The following is a 19,388-nucleotide window of genomic DNA, read 5'->3' as shown; positions in this document are numbered from 1 at the left end:
ACAATTCAAATCAATTCCTGTAGTATGAATGAAAGTCAAATGCTGAGTAGAATGAAGAAGGAGATTAGTCAAACTACCCCACCTACTGTTCATTTTTAAGACTGTGCTTTGAATTGCTGATTTTCTTTCAGGTACCAACCCAAAAAGCACTAAAAGCAATAAAGTATCTCTGAATGTCTCCAAACTTGGTTTTATTGCACAATTTTATTTTATCATATTAACTCATATTTGGGGCACCTGAATGGCACAGTGGATAGATGAAGTACCAGGTCTAGAGTCAAGAATCCTTTTCCTGAGTTCAAATATGGCCTCAGAGACTTACTAGCTTTGTAACCCTGGACAAGTCACTTAATCTTGTTTGCCTCAGTTTCTTCATCTAAACATGGCAAAATTCTCCAGTATCTTTGCTAAGAAAACCCAAATGGAGTCAGTCAAATACAAACGAAAATGAATGAAGAACAAAAATTCATATTCACTACATTATTCCTTGTTGTGCAAACCCTGCACAAATTCTTTAATCTGAATTTTTCTTACTGAAACTCAAAGCCAAATTACATTCCCTTTCAAGCAATTTACACTTCTGCATATGTGAGAATGCCACTGAATACTTAGAGGGGGGAAAAAAACCTCTCATAATGCTGTTTCCTATGGATATTTTTAAAAAGAAATTTAAAATGTGTACTGTTTCTACAAGATTTCAAAATGTAAATGTGTATATAAATAATCATGAAAATAGAATAAAAATCCTATAACAGCAACAATTATTTAGCTCTGAAGGTCCAAGGATTAAAGAATGGGAAGTCAGAGATAAAGACTTTCCAGTTCTACTCTCCTCTAGTAACATACCACCACAGCTCATTCAGTCACCAACTTCCAAACAAGGTATAAGTTTAGGAGCAAGATTGTTTGATAGAGTCCAAAGAAAATAGTAAAAATGTAAGTAAGCATTTTAACATACCATCAGAACACTGGACAAACGCCCCAATTTTTAAGTTGTTTGGTGAATCAAAAACTCCATTTAATTATTTCAATGATAGTTTAATATGACAAAATATAAGTTAAAATAAGAAAGCTTTAAACAAATACCAAAATGGAGATAAAATTGCTACATTTTAATCATTTCTATACAGAAATATCACAACCAAATAACAATCTTGCCCAGGAAAATGTTACCAATGGGCCACCAATACTAAGCTTAGGAAAGATGGGAGAAGGAGGAAAACAACCCACTAAAGTTGTTTTTATCATCCATAATAACCCTAAGACTCCTTGAGAAAACAACCTAAACACCTTAGTAAGAAAATTGGGAGGAAAGAAGGAGTAATGATTAATCAAATTGCAAAAAGGGCTTTCCTATTTAATGACTGACATATGACAACAATAAAAAGTATGAAGATATTTCAAGTAGGTCATAAAATAGAGCCTGAATAAGTTAATGTGTTATATTAAAGGCTTAATCTATAAAACAATCTATATATAATCTATTAACAAAAAAAAAACTGGGAATGATGTCAATCTATTGATGACATTCAGTTAAACAGCATGAAGATCTTGAAAGGAAGACAGAAACTTCAAATTGATTTAAAATTCCCCTATAATCATTTGGGAATCATTTGGGAAAACAACTGCTCAACATCTTGGATATGCCACAAACCAAAAGATTTGGTTATTTCCAGATAAAATAAAGAAAAGATGAAAGAAAACCAAAAATTTACTTAGATTTGTCCACTTTGATGGTTCCTGCTACTTTCCTTGCCTCCCTTAAGAGTACTTAAGGGAACATTATCTCCAAATTTAAGTATTTGCTTCTTAAATTATGTGCCAGTCCATTTCCATTTTCTATTAAAGAGATCACTATTTCATAAATGGTAGAGCAAAAAATGTAATATAACGTTGTATAGTAGCACAAATTCTTTATAGTAAGATTCTCTTTAAAAAAAAAAAAAGGTCTCATTTCTAAAATGTATAAGGAAATTATTCAAATTTATAAGAACAAAGACCATTTCCCACTTGATAAAAGGTTAAAGGATATGAAAAGGCAGTTTCCAAAGAAAGAAACTCAAGCTACCAATAATCACATCTTTAAATGCTCCAAATATTAGAGGAAAAAAAATAAAAGCAACTATGAACTTCCACCTCACATCATCAGAGGACAGAGAAGAAAAAAAGAGAAATGACAGATCTGGAGGAGTTGCAGGGAAAATGAAGCTATGAATTGGTTTAGCCATTCTGAAAAACAATTTGAAACTATACCTAAAATGCCACTAAATTGTGCATACCTTGTGGCTCAGTAATAGCACTCCCTGGCTTGGGGGGTAAAGAGGGAAAAAGATCTGTAACTACAAAAAACATTTTATAGCAATTCATTTTGCAATGATAAATTAAGAGAGTGACAATTAAGGAATGACTGAATAATGTGCTATAAGAAATAGTGAAAGGTATAGTTTCAGAGAAACCAGAGGAAAAAAATATGTGAGCACAAGAGAATAATCAAGCAAGAACATAAATGTGTGAGTATAACTTTAAGAAAGAACATAAAGACAAACATTTTTGAAAGACATAGGAACTCTGATCAACTTAGTGACTAATGAATGATAGAGCATGGCAACCATCTCTTGACAAAGAAGTGAGAAGCTCAATATGTAAAACTGAGACATACATTTTTGGACATGATCAGTTTGGAACTTTGTTTTGCTTGACTACATTTATTTGTTACAAAGGTTTGGTTTACTTTTGTTTTTTTCCTTCAACTGGGAAAAGAAGGAAGGAGGAAAAAAATATATTTTGTTAGTTGAAAATTAAACAAAAGCTTAAAAAAAAATGCAATATACCACAAATGAATCAGGCAGTAAAGGAGAAATCTTTTTCTCCTATATATAACCATTGACCCTAAGGAAAATAATTTATAAAGGGCCATATAAAATGTTTAAAAGAAAAATCTAAAAAGTTCATTTCACTTGTTTTTTAAATTATATTCTGCAAATACAACAAATATTGAAGTATATATTAAAAGATGTCAATTCTATATTGTAATTCTTTAAGTAATGAGGAAGATTAAGATATTAGGGGGAGAGACTAAAAAGAATACAAGTAGTAACAAAGAATAGGAGACACAGAAGGACAAAAGACACAGAGGGGGAAAAAAGAAAGGGAGGGACAATAAATGGGAGGGGAGTAAAAGGTAATAACTAATGCCACTAGAATGGATTAGAAGTTTATATTGGAGAGTAAGTTGTAGATAATTGGAGATGAGAATTTGTGAGTCAACCAGGAGATAATATTATAGTATTAGGAACCCAAGTAGAACAACAGAAAAGTATTAAGATTTACAGTAACAATTCCTGACTGAGTCTCCAACTTTTGCTTCCAATTTTATGTTCTTTAGGTAAGAGGATATATTAAGCCCCTGAGAAAGGGAATTCTTCTAATTTCACATTTTTAATCTTAAGAACAAGAAGTTATAGGCCAGAGTAGGACATGGAAGATGACAGCAGATCAATGACACTATGGATAGAGTGCTAACACACAAAATCCTGTGGTCAAACCCCACCTCAGAAATTTACTCACTACATGATGCTGGACAAGTCACTTGATTTCTCTGAGCTTCAGTTTCTTCATCTGTACAATGGGTGGAAAAGGTTAGCTGTAAGGTCCAGGCTAGCTCCCAGGAGACCTCAGGAACAGCCAGAGTCATGAAAAGTAAAAGTCTTTGGTCTTTAGGGGGAGAAGTGAAGGAGAAAGACAAACTGCTGAAAGCTCACCACCAATCTCCCTCTTAGTCCCACTGAAAAGTAAGGTCTGGCTTGTTTCACCCCACCCTCTAATCCTTGCCTAAAATTCTCTTAACCCCAAACATAGACCCAGCATTAACTGTGAGAAGAGCAATTCCAAACATATGCTAATAGAGTCATTGTCCAATAGGTAATTCACTTTTAAGTGCTTGGTTGTCTCATTCAAATGCACCTATTCAAAGTTTCAGCCTTTTACAGTTAGCACTTCCAGCTCTGAATCTATGATGCCATTGCTATATTAATTTTCTAACTAGTCTCATAAGGCATTTGGCTCAACCTCTTGCCTCTAAGAGTATTGTAGCATCTGACAATTTTAATTGAGGGGTGGGGGGAACTTCCTAAGAACCAGGTATATTCACAAAATGCAATTCAGAAGATAGAAAACAATGCTTATTCACTATTACAAGTTGTTTCTGCAAAGAATTCCTCAGACAACTTTGTGATAAGAGAGCCACTATAGGCTTCTAAACTGGGAAATGACAATATTTAGAGCAGTGTTTCATCAAGATTACTCACAACAGTTGTGGACATGAAGGATTGGAGGGAAGGAATGGATAAAATGAAACTAGGGAAACAAATTAGGACCACAGTTATATAATGAAGGTTTGATATAAACTAGGAAAAAGTAGGAACAATACCAAGATAAAATCAACATGACTTGACTTACTTTATGTGAAATATGTGGAAAGAGAGAAATGGAAGAGAACTGCAAAACTTTTTGCCAAAGTGATAGGGATTACATGATATCCTTAAAAGAAAAAAAAAAGGGGGGGGGGAACTTGGGAAAGAAGAAAATCAGGAGGAAAAAAATAAGTTTGCATTTGAACAAGTCCGAGGTATCAGTAAAGGTGTCCGGGAGGCAAAAAGGAATTTCCTTTCATTCCATAATACTATACAAATCTAAATCATGGGAAATACAAGTTCTGACTAGAAATATATCTAAGAGCCATAGAACATAGAACCTGAGAGTTAGAAAGGACCTTAAAGATCATCTAGTACAATATTTTCATTGTCCCAATAAAGAAATTACCAAAATCATAGAGCTAGTTAGTGACAGAATCAGAATTAAGAATCCAATTTTTCAGATTTACACAAACTGATGCTGAGTGAAATGAGCAGGACCAGGAGATCATTATATACTTCAACAACAATACTATATGATGATCAATTCTGATGGACCTGGCCATCTTCAGCAATGAGATCAACCAAATCAGTTCCACTGGAGCAGTAATGAACTGAACCAACTACACCCAGCGAAAGAACTCTGGGAGATGACTAAGAACCATTACATTGAATTCCCAATCCCTATATTTTTGCCCACCTGCATTTTTTATTTCCTTCATAGGCTAATTGTACAATATTTCAGAATCTGATTCTTTTCGTACAGCAAAATAATAGTTTGGACATGTATACTTATTTTGTATTTAATTTATACTTTAATATATTTAACATGTATTGGTCATCCTGCCATCTAGGGAAGGGGATGGGAGGAAGGAGGGGAAAAACTGGAACAAAAGGTTTGGCGATTGTCAATGGCGTAAAATTACCCATGCATATAACTCGTAAATAAAAATCTATTTAAAAAAAAAAAAAAACCACTAGGAGGACCAAATATGGCAAAAAAAAAAAAGAAAAAGAAAAAAAGAAAAGAAAGAAAGAAAAAGAAAAAAAAAGAATCCAGTTTTTCTGAGTCCTAGGTCAAAGCTCTTTCCACCAAAATGTATTGCTTGTTAGAGGTGATGAGTGGAGCCATGAAAAGTGAATGAAATCACCAAAGAAGAAAGTAGAGAAGGGGGGAAAGGAAAGACAAAGCTTTATGGAATGTTTGTATTTTTGAAATGTAAAAGAAAATAGAGCAGGAAAGAAAAAAGAGGAAGATTCTTTTGAAGTGTTTTGGCAAAACAAAGAAGCCCATTTCAAGAAAGAGGGAATCAACAGTGTCAAATATTAAAAGAAGTCAAGATAGACATTTCAAATCAATCTATAAAGAAGTAGAAAATAAAATGAATCTATCTAGGAAAAATTCAACTTAATAAGAGTTGGGTAGACTTCTGAAGACTATTCAAAAAAAAGTAAGAGTATAAATAAGAAAATAAAGCTAAATTAGACTGGTTATCAAGCTTTGCTCTCAGAAAATTACAACTTTATTAAAGCCTTTGAGATGTAGGCTACTGAAATAGCAATTCCATCCTACTTTAATCTGTGAGATTTATTTATTTTGTATCCCCAAAAGTACCTAAGAATATATTTTGAACCTGATGGGTACTCAATAACCAATTGACAATGTTGCATAGTCGATGAAGAGAAAGCCTTGGAATCAGAAAGACCTTGATTAGAGTCATAACTTTGAAACATACTAGCTATGAGACCACTGCCAAGTTGTTTAACCAATTAGTACACAAAGCAACTCTCTAAAATCATAAATTATGATTAAATTGAAGATTTCTACTAGCCGAGAAACTACCAAACCAATAAAATCATAGGCCCAAACAAAATAAAACTAAACACCACACATATGGAACTTTACAATCTACAAAGTATTTTTCTTACAACAATCCTGTGGGGAAAATAGTACAGCTATCATCATTCTCCCTACTTTGTAAATAAAGAAAAGGATAAGTGACTTGCCCACAGGAATACAATAATTAGTGTCAAACACAGACCTGAATATATATCTTGGTGATTATTATCAGGATCAATGAAAATTTGATATTGTGGCTTAAATGTCTGGCTGATAGAAAAGGCTGCTATAAACTTACTAACTATAATTAATACAATAATTATCTAGACATTAATGTTCTGAAACTGTTGTCCAGTACTACATACACTATGATCACATACATACTTTTTCTGTTATTAAAAACAAACCAGATTACTCCAAATGAATATTTCATATTAGCTACCATTTGAAAAGTAAAAAGACAAAATATTGTGAATATAGCAGAGGGATATGGGGCCCTTCAAACACTATGGGACTTTTCTCTAGGATGGCTAAATAAACTGGAGTCTGTCCAATTCCCACATGTATTCCAGCAAAAATCTGAAATTCACACTGAATAATGACCAAGAATCTGATGAGAAACTACAGCAAATGCCTTCTTTCCTCTCAGGATTATACAAATCCAATAAGAGCCCACAGGCAAAAGAAAAGGAGGCCATCAACAAAGCCAGTGCCAGTATAGGCCAATGAGCTGGCAGCTTCCAGAGAAATCAGGAATGAATATCAGAGACTCAAGATCTGCAAGGCTCTGAAAGCAGCATGTGTTAAAAAGATCCTGTAAAAAAGCGACCCAACATAAAGTCAGGGGGACCTGAGTTCAAATCTAACCTCAGACACTTAACAATTCCTAGCTGTGCGACCCTGGGCAAGTCACTTAACCCCAATTGCCTCAGCAAAAAAAAAAAAGACCCCCAGGGAAAAAGCAGAAAATCTCACTGTAGAAGGCCCTGAAGGATTGCAGTGACCACTATGGTATAGCAGCCCTTAGATGGAGACATCACAAGACTGAAGGTTCTAAAGTCCCAAGTGCTCTGTCCAAAGATTAACATAGAGCGTCCTTGAGATCTAGCATTCTGTACCTCAAAGGGTCCAAGAACCTAACCCCAGAGGGTAGAGGCCAACAAAGAAACCCAGGGGACCCAAAATATGACGTGCAAGTCAAACTAACACACACACACACACACACACACACAGAGCAAAAGGCAGCAAGGGATATAAACTGGCCCTGGCACAGTTTTAGTTTAGAGTTTGGAAGATAAATAAATCAAAGAAAATAACTACCGATATAAACACACACACACACACACAATTTGTGTGGATCTAGAAATCTAGGGGATCTAGAGACTTCCAAAAGGAGTAGCATGTAACTCCATAACAAATTAAATCATAGATTCAAAAGATTCCTACTAACAGAGAAACCAATAAATAACATTATTATTCCCCACTTTGCAAATAAGGAATTAAAGCTTGACAAATAAAGAAAAAGGATAAGTGATTTCCCTATAGGAACAAACTAGAAAAATCACTAATGATTGGGAAGGGGGGAGGGGAAATCAACAGACTTTAAAAACAGAAGAAAATATAAGACATCAAAAACAAATGACATGGAAAATAAGTCAAGGAAAAATAATTTTAAGGATTGTTAGGCTCCCTAAAAATATGACAGTAAAAGATTAGGTACTATATTTCAAGAAATTATAAATGAAAACTGCCTAAATCTATAAGAACCAGGCAAATCTCTTAAAGGCAGAAGGAATCTACTAATCACTTCCTTAAAGGACCCCAAAAGTTAAGTCTCAGATATGACATAGTCAAAATGTAGAACTTCCACATCAAAAGAAAATACTTCAAGCACCCAGGAGAAAAATAGCAGTTGGAATACCAAGCAACTAGAATCAGATCTGGCAGCTTCATCTACTACTAAGACATCTTGGAATACAATATTCAAAAGTTAAAAGATACAGGCCTACAACCAAAAAGAATCATGAAAATTATCATGCAAAGCTAAGTATAATCATAAAAGATGAAACTTTCAAGCATTTCTGATTTTAAAAATCATATCAGAATAGGAACTCTGAAATACAAATAAAAGTAAAGAAAAATCTGCAAAAGGTAACTATTTGAGCAATGGGAAGGAACTATAGTATGATGCAGAGCTAACACTGATAAAGGGAAAGGAAAAAATGTCTCTTTGAAACTTTAAAACTCCAAAGGTTATTGAGGACATTAAATAAGAAAAAACAGAAGTGCTAAAGTTCAATTGGGACATGTAAATGGTGCAATAAATAGAACATTAGGCCTAAAGTCAGAAAAACCTGAATTCAACTAAGTTTCAAACACTACTATGAGACCCTGGACAAATCATTTGACCCTGTTTTCCTCAGTTTCCTCATCTGTAAAATGAGCTGAAGGAAAATGCAAACCACTCATATCTCGGCCAAGAAAACTTAAAATGAGGTCACAGTGCGTCAAACAGGGTTGAAATAGCTGACAATAGTGCATTGGTTCTATTCTGAGCATTAAGTGGGAAAAGAAAAGGGAAGGTAAAAGGAACAACATACCACTATAGAAAGGAAGGAGGCAGAACCTGTTATTTTTCAGAATTGGGGTAGGTAAAAAGAGTCTATGAAATTGGAGGAAAGTGTGGGTAGAGTTGGCATCAGATGAACCTCATTCTTATCTGAAACTGACAAAGGATGCATAGAAATACAAGTAAACAAGAAAATAAACAAAGATGGGGTGTAGGTAGAATTAAAGAGGAAGACAATGTTGAAGAATAGGCTCATGCAAAATAGACTTCCTAATCTTGAATGGGGAATAAAAAGGGCAGGGAAAGAAAAGAACTAGAATCTAAAGAGGTACCTTTACTTTTTCATTTGGTCAACTTGAAAATGACTTAACAAATAGTTGTAATGGGATATTATTGTGCTACTAAGACAAAAATATAGATATAATAGAAGAGACAATTTTAGAGAATTCTGAGCAGCACAAATTAATACAAAAATGGAATAAAAGACAACTGAGCCTATGTAAAACTATTAACATTGTAAAGAAAAATAACTTTCAAATATTTAAGAACTCTCATCATTACAGTGACAAAAGCAATGTCTTCAAAAGGCCTATGCTTCCTGATGGAGAAGTTATGAACAAAAGATCCAGAGACATATATTTGTAGACATGGCCATGATCTAGATTAATTTTGTTTGACTGCACTTATTTGTTATAAGGTTTTTGCTTTGCTTTTTCCTATTTTTTCTCTAAATTTTAATTGGGAAAGGGAAAGAATAAGCAATAATGATGCTAATGAAATCTGGTGAAAAATACTGATAAAAATTTTTTTTTAATGGAGAACAAAATAAATTCCAAGTAGGACATATTTGAAAATTAAATTTGGAATTACATACTTTTTTTAAAAAAGCAAATATGAAATAGATACATAGTTTCATACAGAATGCTCTTTAGTGGTATGCCTTTTAAATTGCCTTTTTTTTGGCATTTAATTTCAGAATAAAAAATTTTTAAACATTTTAGGTAAAATTTTAGAGTGACATGACAATTTTTGGTAGGTACTCTGGAAAACTTCCAAGTCTATTATTTGTTGTGTACGTACAACTTAAATGAGACACAGAACAAATATGTCAGATGACTATATGTTTAACTGTATATACTTATATAGTATATACAGTTATATAAGTATATAACTTATATAAGTTATATAAGTATATAAGACAATTCTATAACTCATTCATGTTCCCCAGTCAGTTTACCATCAAACTAAAATCAATTTTCAAGTTCCTACACAGATGGGAGGAACAGTATAGGCAAAAACAAAAAACCCTGCAGTTAATGCAGATGTCATTGTGATTTCAGAATATAATAAGTATCATTATACAATGGAGAAGTAGCTTTGGAGTCAGAAAGACCTGAGATCAGGTCCAGCTCCTGACAAACACTGATCGTGTTATCCTGAATAAATCATCTAACATAACCTTTCAGTACCCTAAGCAACTCTCTAAGACTACTATAAATCTCAGAGAAGCTGTCAATTTGCATCAGCAAACTTGTGTATATGTATGTATGTGAGTACTATGAATAGTTTACAGAGTCTAAATGATATAAAAGTGAAGTGTTTCAGAGAGAACCCACATAAGAAAAAGAAGTCAAAGTGAAATTAAAATTTTGCTGCAGATAATTCATAAGAAATGAAATCAAACTGAGACTGGAAATATTCTGAAGGGACCAGATTTATAAATCTCATGCCTTAGCTAATGTAATCACTCAAGCAAGACTGTTTGGCCTGAGCAAGATAACTACAGTGTCAACTATTTAGCAAGATCTAAATGATGGACAAACAATTCTCATTAGAGTTTGTGAACAAGCAAACAAACATACATAGGTAATCTGAGGCCTGAGATGTGCAAGACAAGCCAATTCCATCCTATTAAGAAAAAAAAAATTCAGCTAAATCTATGAAAGGTCAGCATCCTTTGATATATGTGATCGTTTTCAACATACCCTCACAAAATTGACTTAAAAATAAAATTTTGTTCTATATCAAAGTATTTTGTTCCCAGATATGCTATAAAGAAATGGTTCAAACTGAGTATGTAGCAAATATTTCCTTTAAAAGGAAAAAAAGACCAAAACCACTGAAGCATTTAATTTCCATTTTGAAAAATCAAAACACAGCAGATTTTGCTAACAAAAAATGGAACTATAAACAAAGAATAATTCCAGAACTTCTGTCTATATCCTTGTACTAAAATGGGTCACCAAAGTTAGTATTTAAAAAAAAAAAAAGAACTTTTTTTAAAAAACAGAAACTGTTATCCAAATTTCATTTTTTTTAACTCTAATTTTTAAAGGTATAGTTGTAACTGGAAAACACTTTTATTTAAAAAAAAAATACAACATATTCAACTAACAATGTTGAGAGAATTTTTTTATTAACATTTGGATGTGGTCAGTGTCAAAGAGTCCCTAGAAAACAACTGGGAATTTTCCTAATATTCTGTAGAAAAACCTGAACTTTTTCAATTGGAAACAGCATTAAGACTAATCCCAGAATCTACTAGGAAATCTCCTGCTATTTTAGAATAGCCTGAAATTAAAGGCATTTCTCAGTCTTCTTTGTAGAAGAAATAATTTAAAACAAAAAATACCTTAAATTATATTTTGTTTTTGTTTTTACCATGACTGTCATTTCATCCATTTAGGGAGATCCTCTCTACCAATAGAGAAGATAGCTCTCTAAAACTAAAAGTTGCAGAGGAGGTATTAGGGAGTCAAAGAGGTTAATGATTTATCTAAAATGGAAGACAATGCATGACAGAGGCAGAACTGGAACCTAGACCATCTGTCTACCTCTATAATGTGACGCTATAACAGTGACTATACGATTATGTATGACATGTGCATATGTGTGTGTCACAGGCAAAGTCATCTATGCTGTAGTGCAAAAAAAAAAAATATAATAAAATTTTTTTTAAAAATTTTTTAATCACAAGATTTAAGAGTCAAGAGATCTGAGTTCCATTCTCAACTCTGGCAAAAACTAGAAGTAGTACCATGAGCAAGTCACATATTCTTAGGGAGTTAGGGTTTTCTCATCTATAAAGAAAATGAGGTTCTTAAAGCAGCTAGGTGGTACAATGAATAGAGCAGGAAGCCTGGAATCAGAAAGATTTCACTTCAAACCTAGCCTCAGGGATATACTAGTCATGTGTCGCTGAGCAATTCACTTATTGCTGACTGCTTAAATTGCCTTGACTGTGAAAAAAGAATAACAGTAGTACCTACCTCCCAGGGTTGTGGTATGGATCAAATGAGATATCTATAAAGCACTCAGACCAGTGCTTAGCATATAACAAGTACTTAATAAATCCTTGTTCTCTTCCATCATTCCCCCCATGAATCCACTCACTGTTTACTTAGTTTTGTATCCATTGGACTCACAAAGTCATTTACTATATATCTTCCCCAGAAACTTGATTTCAGAAACATTGTTCAAAGTGTCTAACAATATCATCTTAACTTTACCACACAGGCACCAACATTACTAATCATGACCGCTAAGCTAAAAACAATTCTCTTCTACCATATTTAAACTAATATTCTCTTATCTTGTAACTATGTCACCAAACTTCCTAAATCTTAAGAAGAGCATACAGTGAAAAGTTGCAGTTTTCTGTGACTATCCTTTAATAGCATGTCCATTTCTACTTGGTTGCAATAATGAAGAAATTTTTACTTGGCAAAAAGAAAGAAATTATACTCTTAATAACCAGAAAACCTCTTGCTTTTAATTCTGATTAAATCTACAATGAATAACTATCACTTGGAGTAGGGGAAGAAAAGGAATCACTATCTGGACCCTCCTATGTAAAAAAACCAAGTGCCAGCTATAAATTAGGGAAAAAAACATTTTCAAAGTTGGAATTTGCAGAACACTGAGTTGAGAGTGATTTTTTCTTTAAACTAGACCTATTATTTCATTGTGACACACTCCTACCAATGCAGATCAGCAACTCTATTCTATAACCTATGGTCTTGAGAGTTGCCTAGAGTATTAGAGGAAGTAACTTGCTCATTCATTCAAATACAGAACTTGAAATCATCTTTCTGACTCTGAAAACAGATCTTTACTCACTTTCCCATACTGCCTCTCCTTATTATGAAATTTTAATAAACATACTTAAAACATTTTTATTCACATTACATATTTTAACTTTCGTGTTTCTTTTTATCTCTAAAATGAAATTAATCAACAAGAAAAAACTCATGAGCAATTCAGTTATAACTCCAGATTTTTGTGTTCTAAGTGTCTAATTATGGATTAGAAACCAGATCAGTAAAGATTTCTAGATTTTCATGCATTTCCCATATGCCAAGAGTCCATCAGACTGAAGTATTACAAATAAAGTGGCAGAAAGACCCAGGGTACAATAATCATAGACTTACAGATTTTCAACTCCAAAAGACTATAGAGGCCATCTAGTTATCCAACCCCTTCATTTAGAACATAAAAGGTAGAGAAGCATGATTTTCCCATGGTCGCAATAGTTACTAACAAAGTTAATATCTGAATTCTCCACAATATCTCAGCCCCCTTTAATTATTAACAGTCTTAATTGTAGATCAGAAATAGGAAAGACACTCTTTGCTAATGCCCCTGCTTCCAATCTCTTTTCTCTCCAATTCATCTTCTATATCCCAGGTTCTTAAACTATAGGTAGCCACTCCATATGGGGTTTCATAATTGAATATGGAGCCACAAAATCATGATTTATTATTATAAACATTTTGATTCCTGTTTTATAGATCTATATATCTGGGGTCATATAAAAATTTCTCAGGGGAAAATGGGTCATGATTGGAAAAAGTTTAAGATGCTCTGCTCTACACAATTGTCAAATTGATATTCCTAAAATTCAAATCTAACCATGTTATTTCCCTACTCAAAAATCATCAGTAATAAATCAGTTGTCTCTAGTAAAAAAAAAAAAAATCCTCTGCTTACCATTTAAAGACCATCATAATCTATCTCCCAACTAATTTCATGTTTTATTTAATTTTACTACCCCTCATACATGGGAAGGTCCAGTGAAACTGGCCTATTTACTGTTCACTATCTGTGGCACTTCATCTCTCACTTCCTTGCCTTTTTATAAAGGATTCCCTATATCTGGAAGGCACTCTCTAACTCATTCTACAGCTTATACTCTCTATAAGAGAGTATAAGTATATAAGTATATAGATTCCCTATATCTGGAAGGCACTCTCTAACTCATTTCTACAGCTTATACTCTCTAGCTTTTCCACAGCACAGATCAAATGCCATTTTCTTTTCTTTTTTTGGGGGGGAGGGGTTGGGTTTTTTGCTGAGGTAATTGGGATTTAGTGACTTGCCCAGAGTCAAACACCTAGGAAGTGTTAAGTGTCTGAGGTCAGATTTGAACTCAGGTCCTTCTGACTTTAGGGCTGGTGCTCTTATCCACTGCACTACCTAGCTGCTCCAAATGCCATTTTCTTACAACAGACTTTTTCCTATTCCATCCTCCCACTCTTTAATGTCCTTCCTCTTGAAATTATTTCATATTATCTTTACATAATTTGTATTTACTAATGTCTATATATGTATCCCCAATAGAATGTAAACTTTTTGGAGGCAAGGTTTTTTTGTTCATTTGCTTTGGGGGTTTTGTTATTGCTGTTGTGTTGTTTTTTTTTCTTGGGGGGGGGGGGCTGTTAACAGAGCACTGACTTGCACAGTATAAAAAGATAATAAATTTTGTCGAATTGAATCTAAGCATTACATTTTAGACCACAAAACTATGTAGCTAAGTAAGATGTATCTCTCTAGGCACCTTTCCATTCTTATGTATCAGCAATTTGTGCCACCATGTTTCCCTAGTGGTCTGAGAAATAAGAAAAAAAAAAAAAAAGGGAAAGAAAGGCAACCGCTACTTTTTAAAATGGTGATTTATCCCCAATGAGGATATGGAAGAGAGCCATTATTTCAGAATGGAATGGCTACAAATGATATAAAGGCAACCTGTCACAGCAGGTAGAAAGTTTGCCACAGTCAGTTACACCTGAGCTCGAGGGCCACTTTTGTTATATCCTGGCAACATGAGCCCATTCATAATCTATCAGTGCTCCTGGACAGTTCTCTAATAAGAGAATAGATTCCAGAGCAGGTGGCTGAATGAACTATAGTTTCCTCACTTGGCAGAGGTTCCACCCTTATCCCTTAAGGTTAGGGACATAGTGTTGTCTGTCTCCAAAGAACCAAACTAGCTAAATTTAAACAAGTCATCATTCGCCCTCTCTGACATCATTCCTTAGGAAGGATGCCCACGGTGCACACCTATCCAGCTCCCAAGATGCCCCAACCCCTCCCTCTCCCACCGCCGTTCCGTCCCCGAGAAGAGGAGGCAGGTGGCTGCTGGCTGCCCCACTCTGGAGCTGCGCTCTGCCTTCACCCCGGGAATCCAGTCCTACCCAGTTCTCCGGCCGACACGTGTTCGCATTCTCCACCGCCTCACTTCTACCGTACGTCTCACACACACACACACACACACACACCCCTGGGTACAGATTCCACGTGCAAACTCCCCAACTATCAGATCGGTCATGCTCACGGGCATACCCACCGAGGGTGAGGAGAGGTGTCCACGTAGGCCACACACACACACACAACACACACAACACACACACACACACACACCACACACACCACACACACACACACACACACACACACACACACACACACACTGCGCGCGCATTCACGCTCCTCCCTCACCAGCTCACTGGGCCCCGCGCCCCGGCCTCGCTGCTCCCGGCGGCCGCCCCGCTGGGCCCCGTGTGCGGCCCCGCTGCCACCGCCTCCCCGGCCTCCGCGGCCCCCGCGGCCGCCTCGGCCTCGACCTCGGTTTCGATCCCATCCTTCTCGGCCTCCGCCGCCGCCGTCGCCGCCGCCTCTTGCAGCCGCGCCGGGCCCCAGCTCAGGCCCCTGACCCGGCCGATCCCGGTCCCGCTCCGGCCGCCGCCGCCCCCGGCCTCCCCGGGCCCCGCGTTCCGCCTGCATCTTCCTCCGCTGCCGCCGCCGCAGCCCAGGCCTGGGGACAGAGGGAGGTGGGGAAAGAGAGGAGCCGGCGGCCCGGCCCTCCCCGCTCCCGGCGCCGCCGCCCTGTGAGAGCGCGGCCCCTGCCGGAAACCGACCGACCGCGTGCGGAGCTGGGAGCTGAGCACGGGCCGGGGTCCGCCCTCTCGCTGCACGGGGGCCGTGGGGTCCCTCACCTAGAAGCAGGGCGTTCGGGAACGGGGAGAACACCGGGTTTGGAAATAAGAGCGGTGGTGACAGGGACAGAAGGGGAGGAGAAGGCAGCACCGGAGCGGTGCTTCCCCTTCCTTAGGGGAAGGGAGTGTTGGCACTGGGAGGGACGGCTAGTACTCTGCGGCGGGGCGAGGTGGGCCCGCACGCCTGCCTCTGGGCATCCCTCCCTCGTCCCTCTGATTAGAAGAGGCAGAAATAGGTGTCGGTGGTTGGAAGGATACCAAGAAACGAGCCTGAGCCTGTCATGCCACCGTGAGACAGTAGAGGCTGGGGAGGAGATGAAGAGGGGGGAGAGTTGGGCACAGAAGCACTAATAGTTGGGGAAGCGAGGGTGAAAAGGTCCGGAATTGCGCGGGAGCTTGGAAAAGAGCAATTCATGATGTAGTTGTTTTGGAGATGCTGTACACCTGCTGTTTTCCTCTTTTTCCTTCCCCCTTTCACTTTTCAGAATGGTTTTAACTATTCTCAGTTCAAACAGTGCAATTTTTGCTCCATTCTTCCATTTCTTTCTGTTCATTGCCTCCCAGTCTGAGGCACTACCTTTTCACCTTCTCTAGAACCGATACACAGTATCTCCAAAGCATGAATTGCTTTGTCCTGGCTTGGTGCCGGTTGAGACAAACCAAGTTAAGTGACTTGCTTGTGTAACCAGGATCACGCAGATAGTAAGTGTCTGATGCTAACTTTGAACTCACATCTTCCAAACTCTAGGTGTGCCACCTCGCTGCCCAATTTAGTGCCAACCTACCCATTTTATAGATAAAGAAACTTTAAGATGCAACAAGGTTAAAATTATTTGAATTCCACACAACCGAGTGGAACTTTAACTCTGTGCCTCTGCCTCTTAACTTCAGGCAGTGAATTGAATGCAATAAAAAGTGTGTGTTAAGTATTTAATTATGTGCAGAACACTGTGATAACTGTTGGAAATGCAAAAAGAAAATCAATACGGTCCCCTGCTCTTTACTATTGCCACTGTATAAAGCTGCCTCCCCTTTTCCTTCTTTTCTGTCCTTGTATTAGACCTATCACTGACACTTAGGAATAAATTGGTTTTTTTTTTTCCTAAGTTGGACTCTCAGGTTCCAAATCTACAGGACTTTTCCCAAACTATTTTAAAGGGACCACCAGAAATAAGAAAAAGACATTCTCTAGAGGTAATTTCCCCCAGAACTTTAGCCCTGGAATTAAGTCTCCTTAAAGACTAAGGAGTTCCACTTACAGGACTTAAAAAAGGTTTTATGACATAGTAGCCCAAAACATTTTTTGAAGTTGGGCAATAATCTTTCCCATTTTTCTCTTATCATATTTCAACCTCCAAAATAAGGCTTTTTTCCTCTGCTCCTGCTTTCTACAAATTTTGATACAGCAAGGTGATGCATTGGATAGAATCAATATTCCGATGCCTGGGGTCAAGAAGATTTACCTTTCCAAGTTCAGATCTGGCCTAGACATTTACTAGCTATGTAATCCTAAATGAGTAATTTAACTCTGCTTCAGTTTCTTCACTTGCAAAATGAGCAAGAGATAAAATGGCAAACCCTTCCAGTATCTTTGCCAAGAAAACCCCAAATGAAGTCATAAAGAGTCTAATGTGACTGAACAATAGCAACATTCTACAAAACTGCAGTATCTTTTTTTAGGATCTTCAAGATTCTTACCTCCATTCACTTAAACTATTATTCCCACAAACTCCTGACATTTTAGATTGATTTTTAGGGATTCTAATTAATGTTTTCATGATTTTGTTTCTTTATTGACTGCTTTTCCTATTGATCAATTCCAGATTGCTTTCTTTTCTACATATTTTTGTAGCATTCCATCATCACAATCAATAGGATTTATCACATTCAGTTTCCTTTTTCTATCAAGCTTGATATTTATCTCATTCTGCTTCATGACACATGGGAAAAGTTATTGTGGTTTGACTTGGTGGGGAAAATAAATAGTTATTTGATCTACTGTTCAGACAATGATATTTCTAATCACAAAAGCAGACTCACAAAAGACAAAGAGGGTATCATTATGGCAGTTTATAAACACAAAAGTAATATCCAAACAAGAAAGGAGGTTTAGACAATCCTGAGGTATCAATCAGCAACCTGAACAGCTGCAACCTTTTGCTCTAGCCAAAGTGTCAGCTGTTGTTGGTTTTACCTAACAAAGTAACCTTTCCTTTACTGATTGCAGAGCTTTGTAAAAGAAATAGTTTCATTAGTATTAAGGTGTTGTGAAGAGAAGTTCCTCTGGGGAACTAAAGTAGCCAATCAGGTACTCTTAAAACATTTATTAAGCATTTTACATTATTCAATAAACATTTTTGTGTCATGAATTATAAGCCTCTGTTAGATTTTAAGGATACAAAGAGAAAAGTAAACTGCTGCCAGTTCTCAAGGAACACATATTCTTGTAGGGAAAAACAACGAATACATATATAGGTATATACAAAGTAACTACAAAGTTATTTGGAGGGAGAACACAACCCCCTGTAGGTAGAATAGGGATCAAGAAAGGTTCAATGGACAAGGCAACACATGAACTAAAAGTCTTAAAAGGATTCTAGGGGCAACTAGATCATAGAACACTTGAGTTCAAATCCAACCTCAGACACTGACCCTGGGCAAGTGACTTAGCCCTGATTTGCCTCAGTTTCTTTATCTGTAAAATGAGCTGGAAATAGCAAACCTCTGCAGTATCTTTGCCAAGAAAACTCCAAATGTTATCACAAAGAGTTAGACATGACTGAACAAACAGAGGCAGTGGTGAGGAAACTGTAACTTCCAGACATGGGGAATAATTAGTACTAAGGCTCAGAAACTGATGTAGTAATGTATATGGGTCTTGGCATAGATCGGCATTTGGAGAGTGATAGGGATCATAGGAGACTGGGAAGGAGCAATTACATGCATGGGAGGAGAACTAGGAAAGGATAGTCTCCAGGAGGAAAGGAAAAATAACAAGAATCAAGTGATAAGCTTGAGATCTTGTTCAAGACTTTTGACTAAAAAGGGATGATATTTGTGTGATAGCTTGAGGGATTGGTAAGATCTAGTGAAAGTTTTGTTGAGAATGGGCATGTGTAAAAGTGATGGGGAAAGAAACAACTCTGAGAGACAGTGGTGGAGAGGTGTGGGAAGATTGTGATTATGGAAGTGTTTTATGGAGAAAATTGAAAGAGATGGGAGCAAGGGTTAACCTACAGGAGTCAGCATTGGCCAGGAGAAATGTCATCACATTAGAGATTGGAATAAAGGAA

General features: G+C 36.6%; 1 protein-coding gene across 1 annotated transcript in view; it reads right to left on the bottom strand.

The window, feature by feature from the left end:
- AVEN (apoptosis and caspase activation inhibitor) overlaps positions 1-16,009 on the bottom strand; it is a 204,098-nt gene extending 188,089 nt beyond the window's left edge. Inside the window, exon 1 of the mRNA XM_031952028.1 lies at positions 15,599-16,009. Within this exon, the coding sequence (XP_031807888.1) occupies positions 15,599-15,883 (285 nt within the window). The 5' untranslated portion in view covers positions 15,884-16,009. The remainder of the gene's footprint in view (positions 1-15,598) is intronic.
- Positions 16,010-19,388: the final 3,379 nt, after the last annotated feature.

The sequence above is a fragment of the Sarcophilus harrisii genome, chromosome 2, assembly GCF_902635505.1.
Source record: "Sarcophilus harrisii chromosome 2, mSarHar1.11, whole genome shotgun sequence".
Lineage (NCBI taxonomy): Eukaryota > Metazoa > Chordata > Mammalia > Dasyuromorphia > Dasyuridae > Sarcophilus > Sarcophilus harrisii.
Note: the sequence above shows the minus strand (reverse complement) of the source record. Positions and strands in the feature narration are given on the sequence as shown.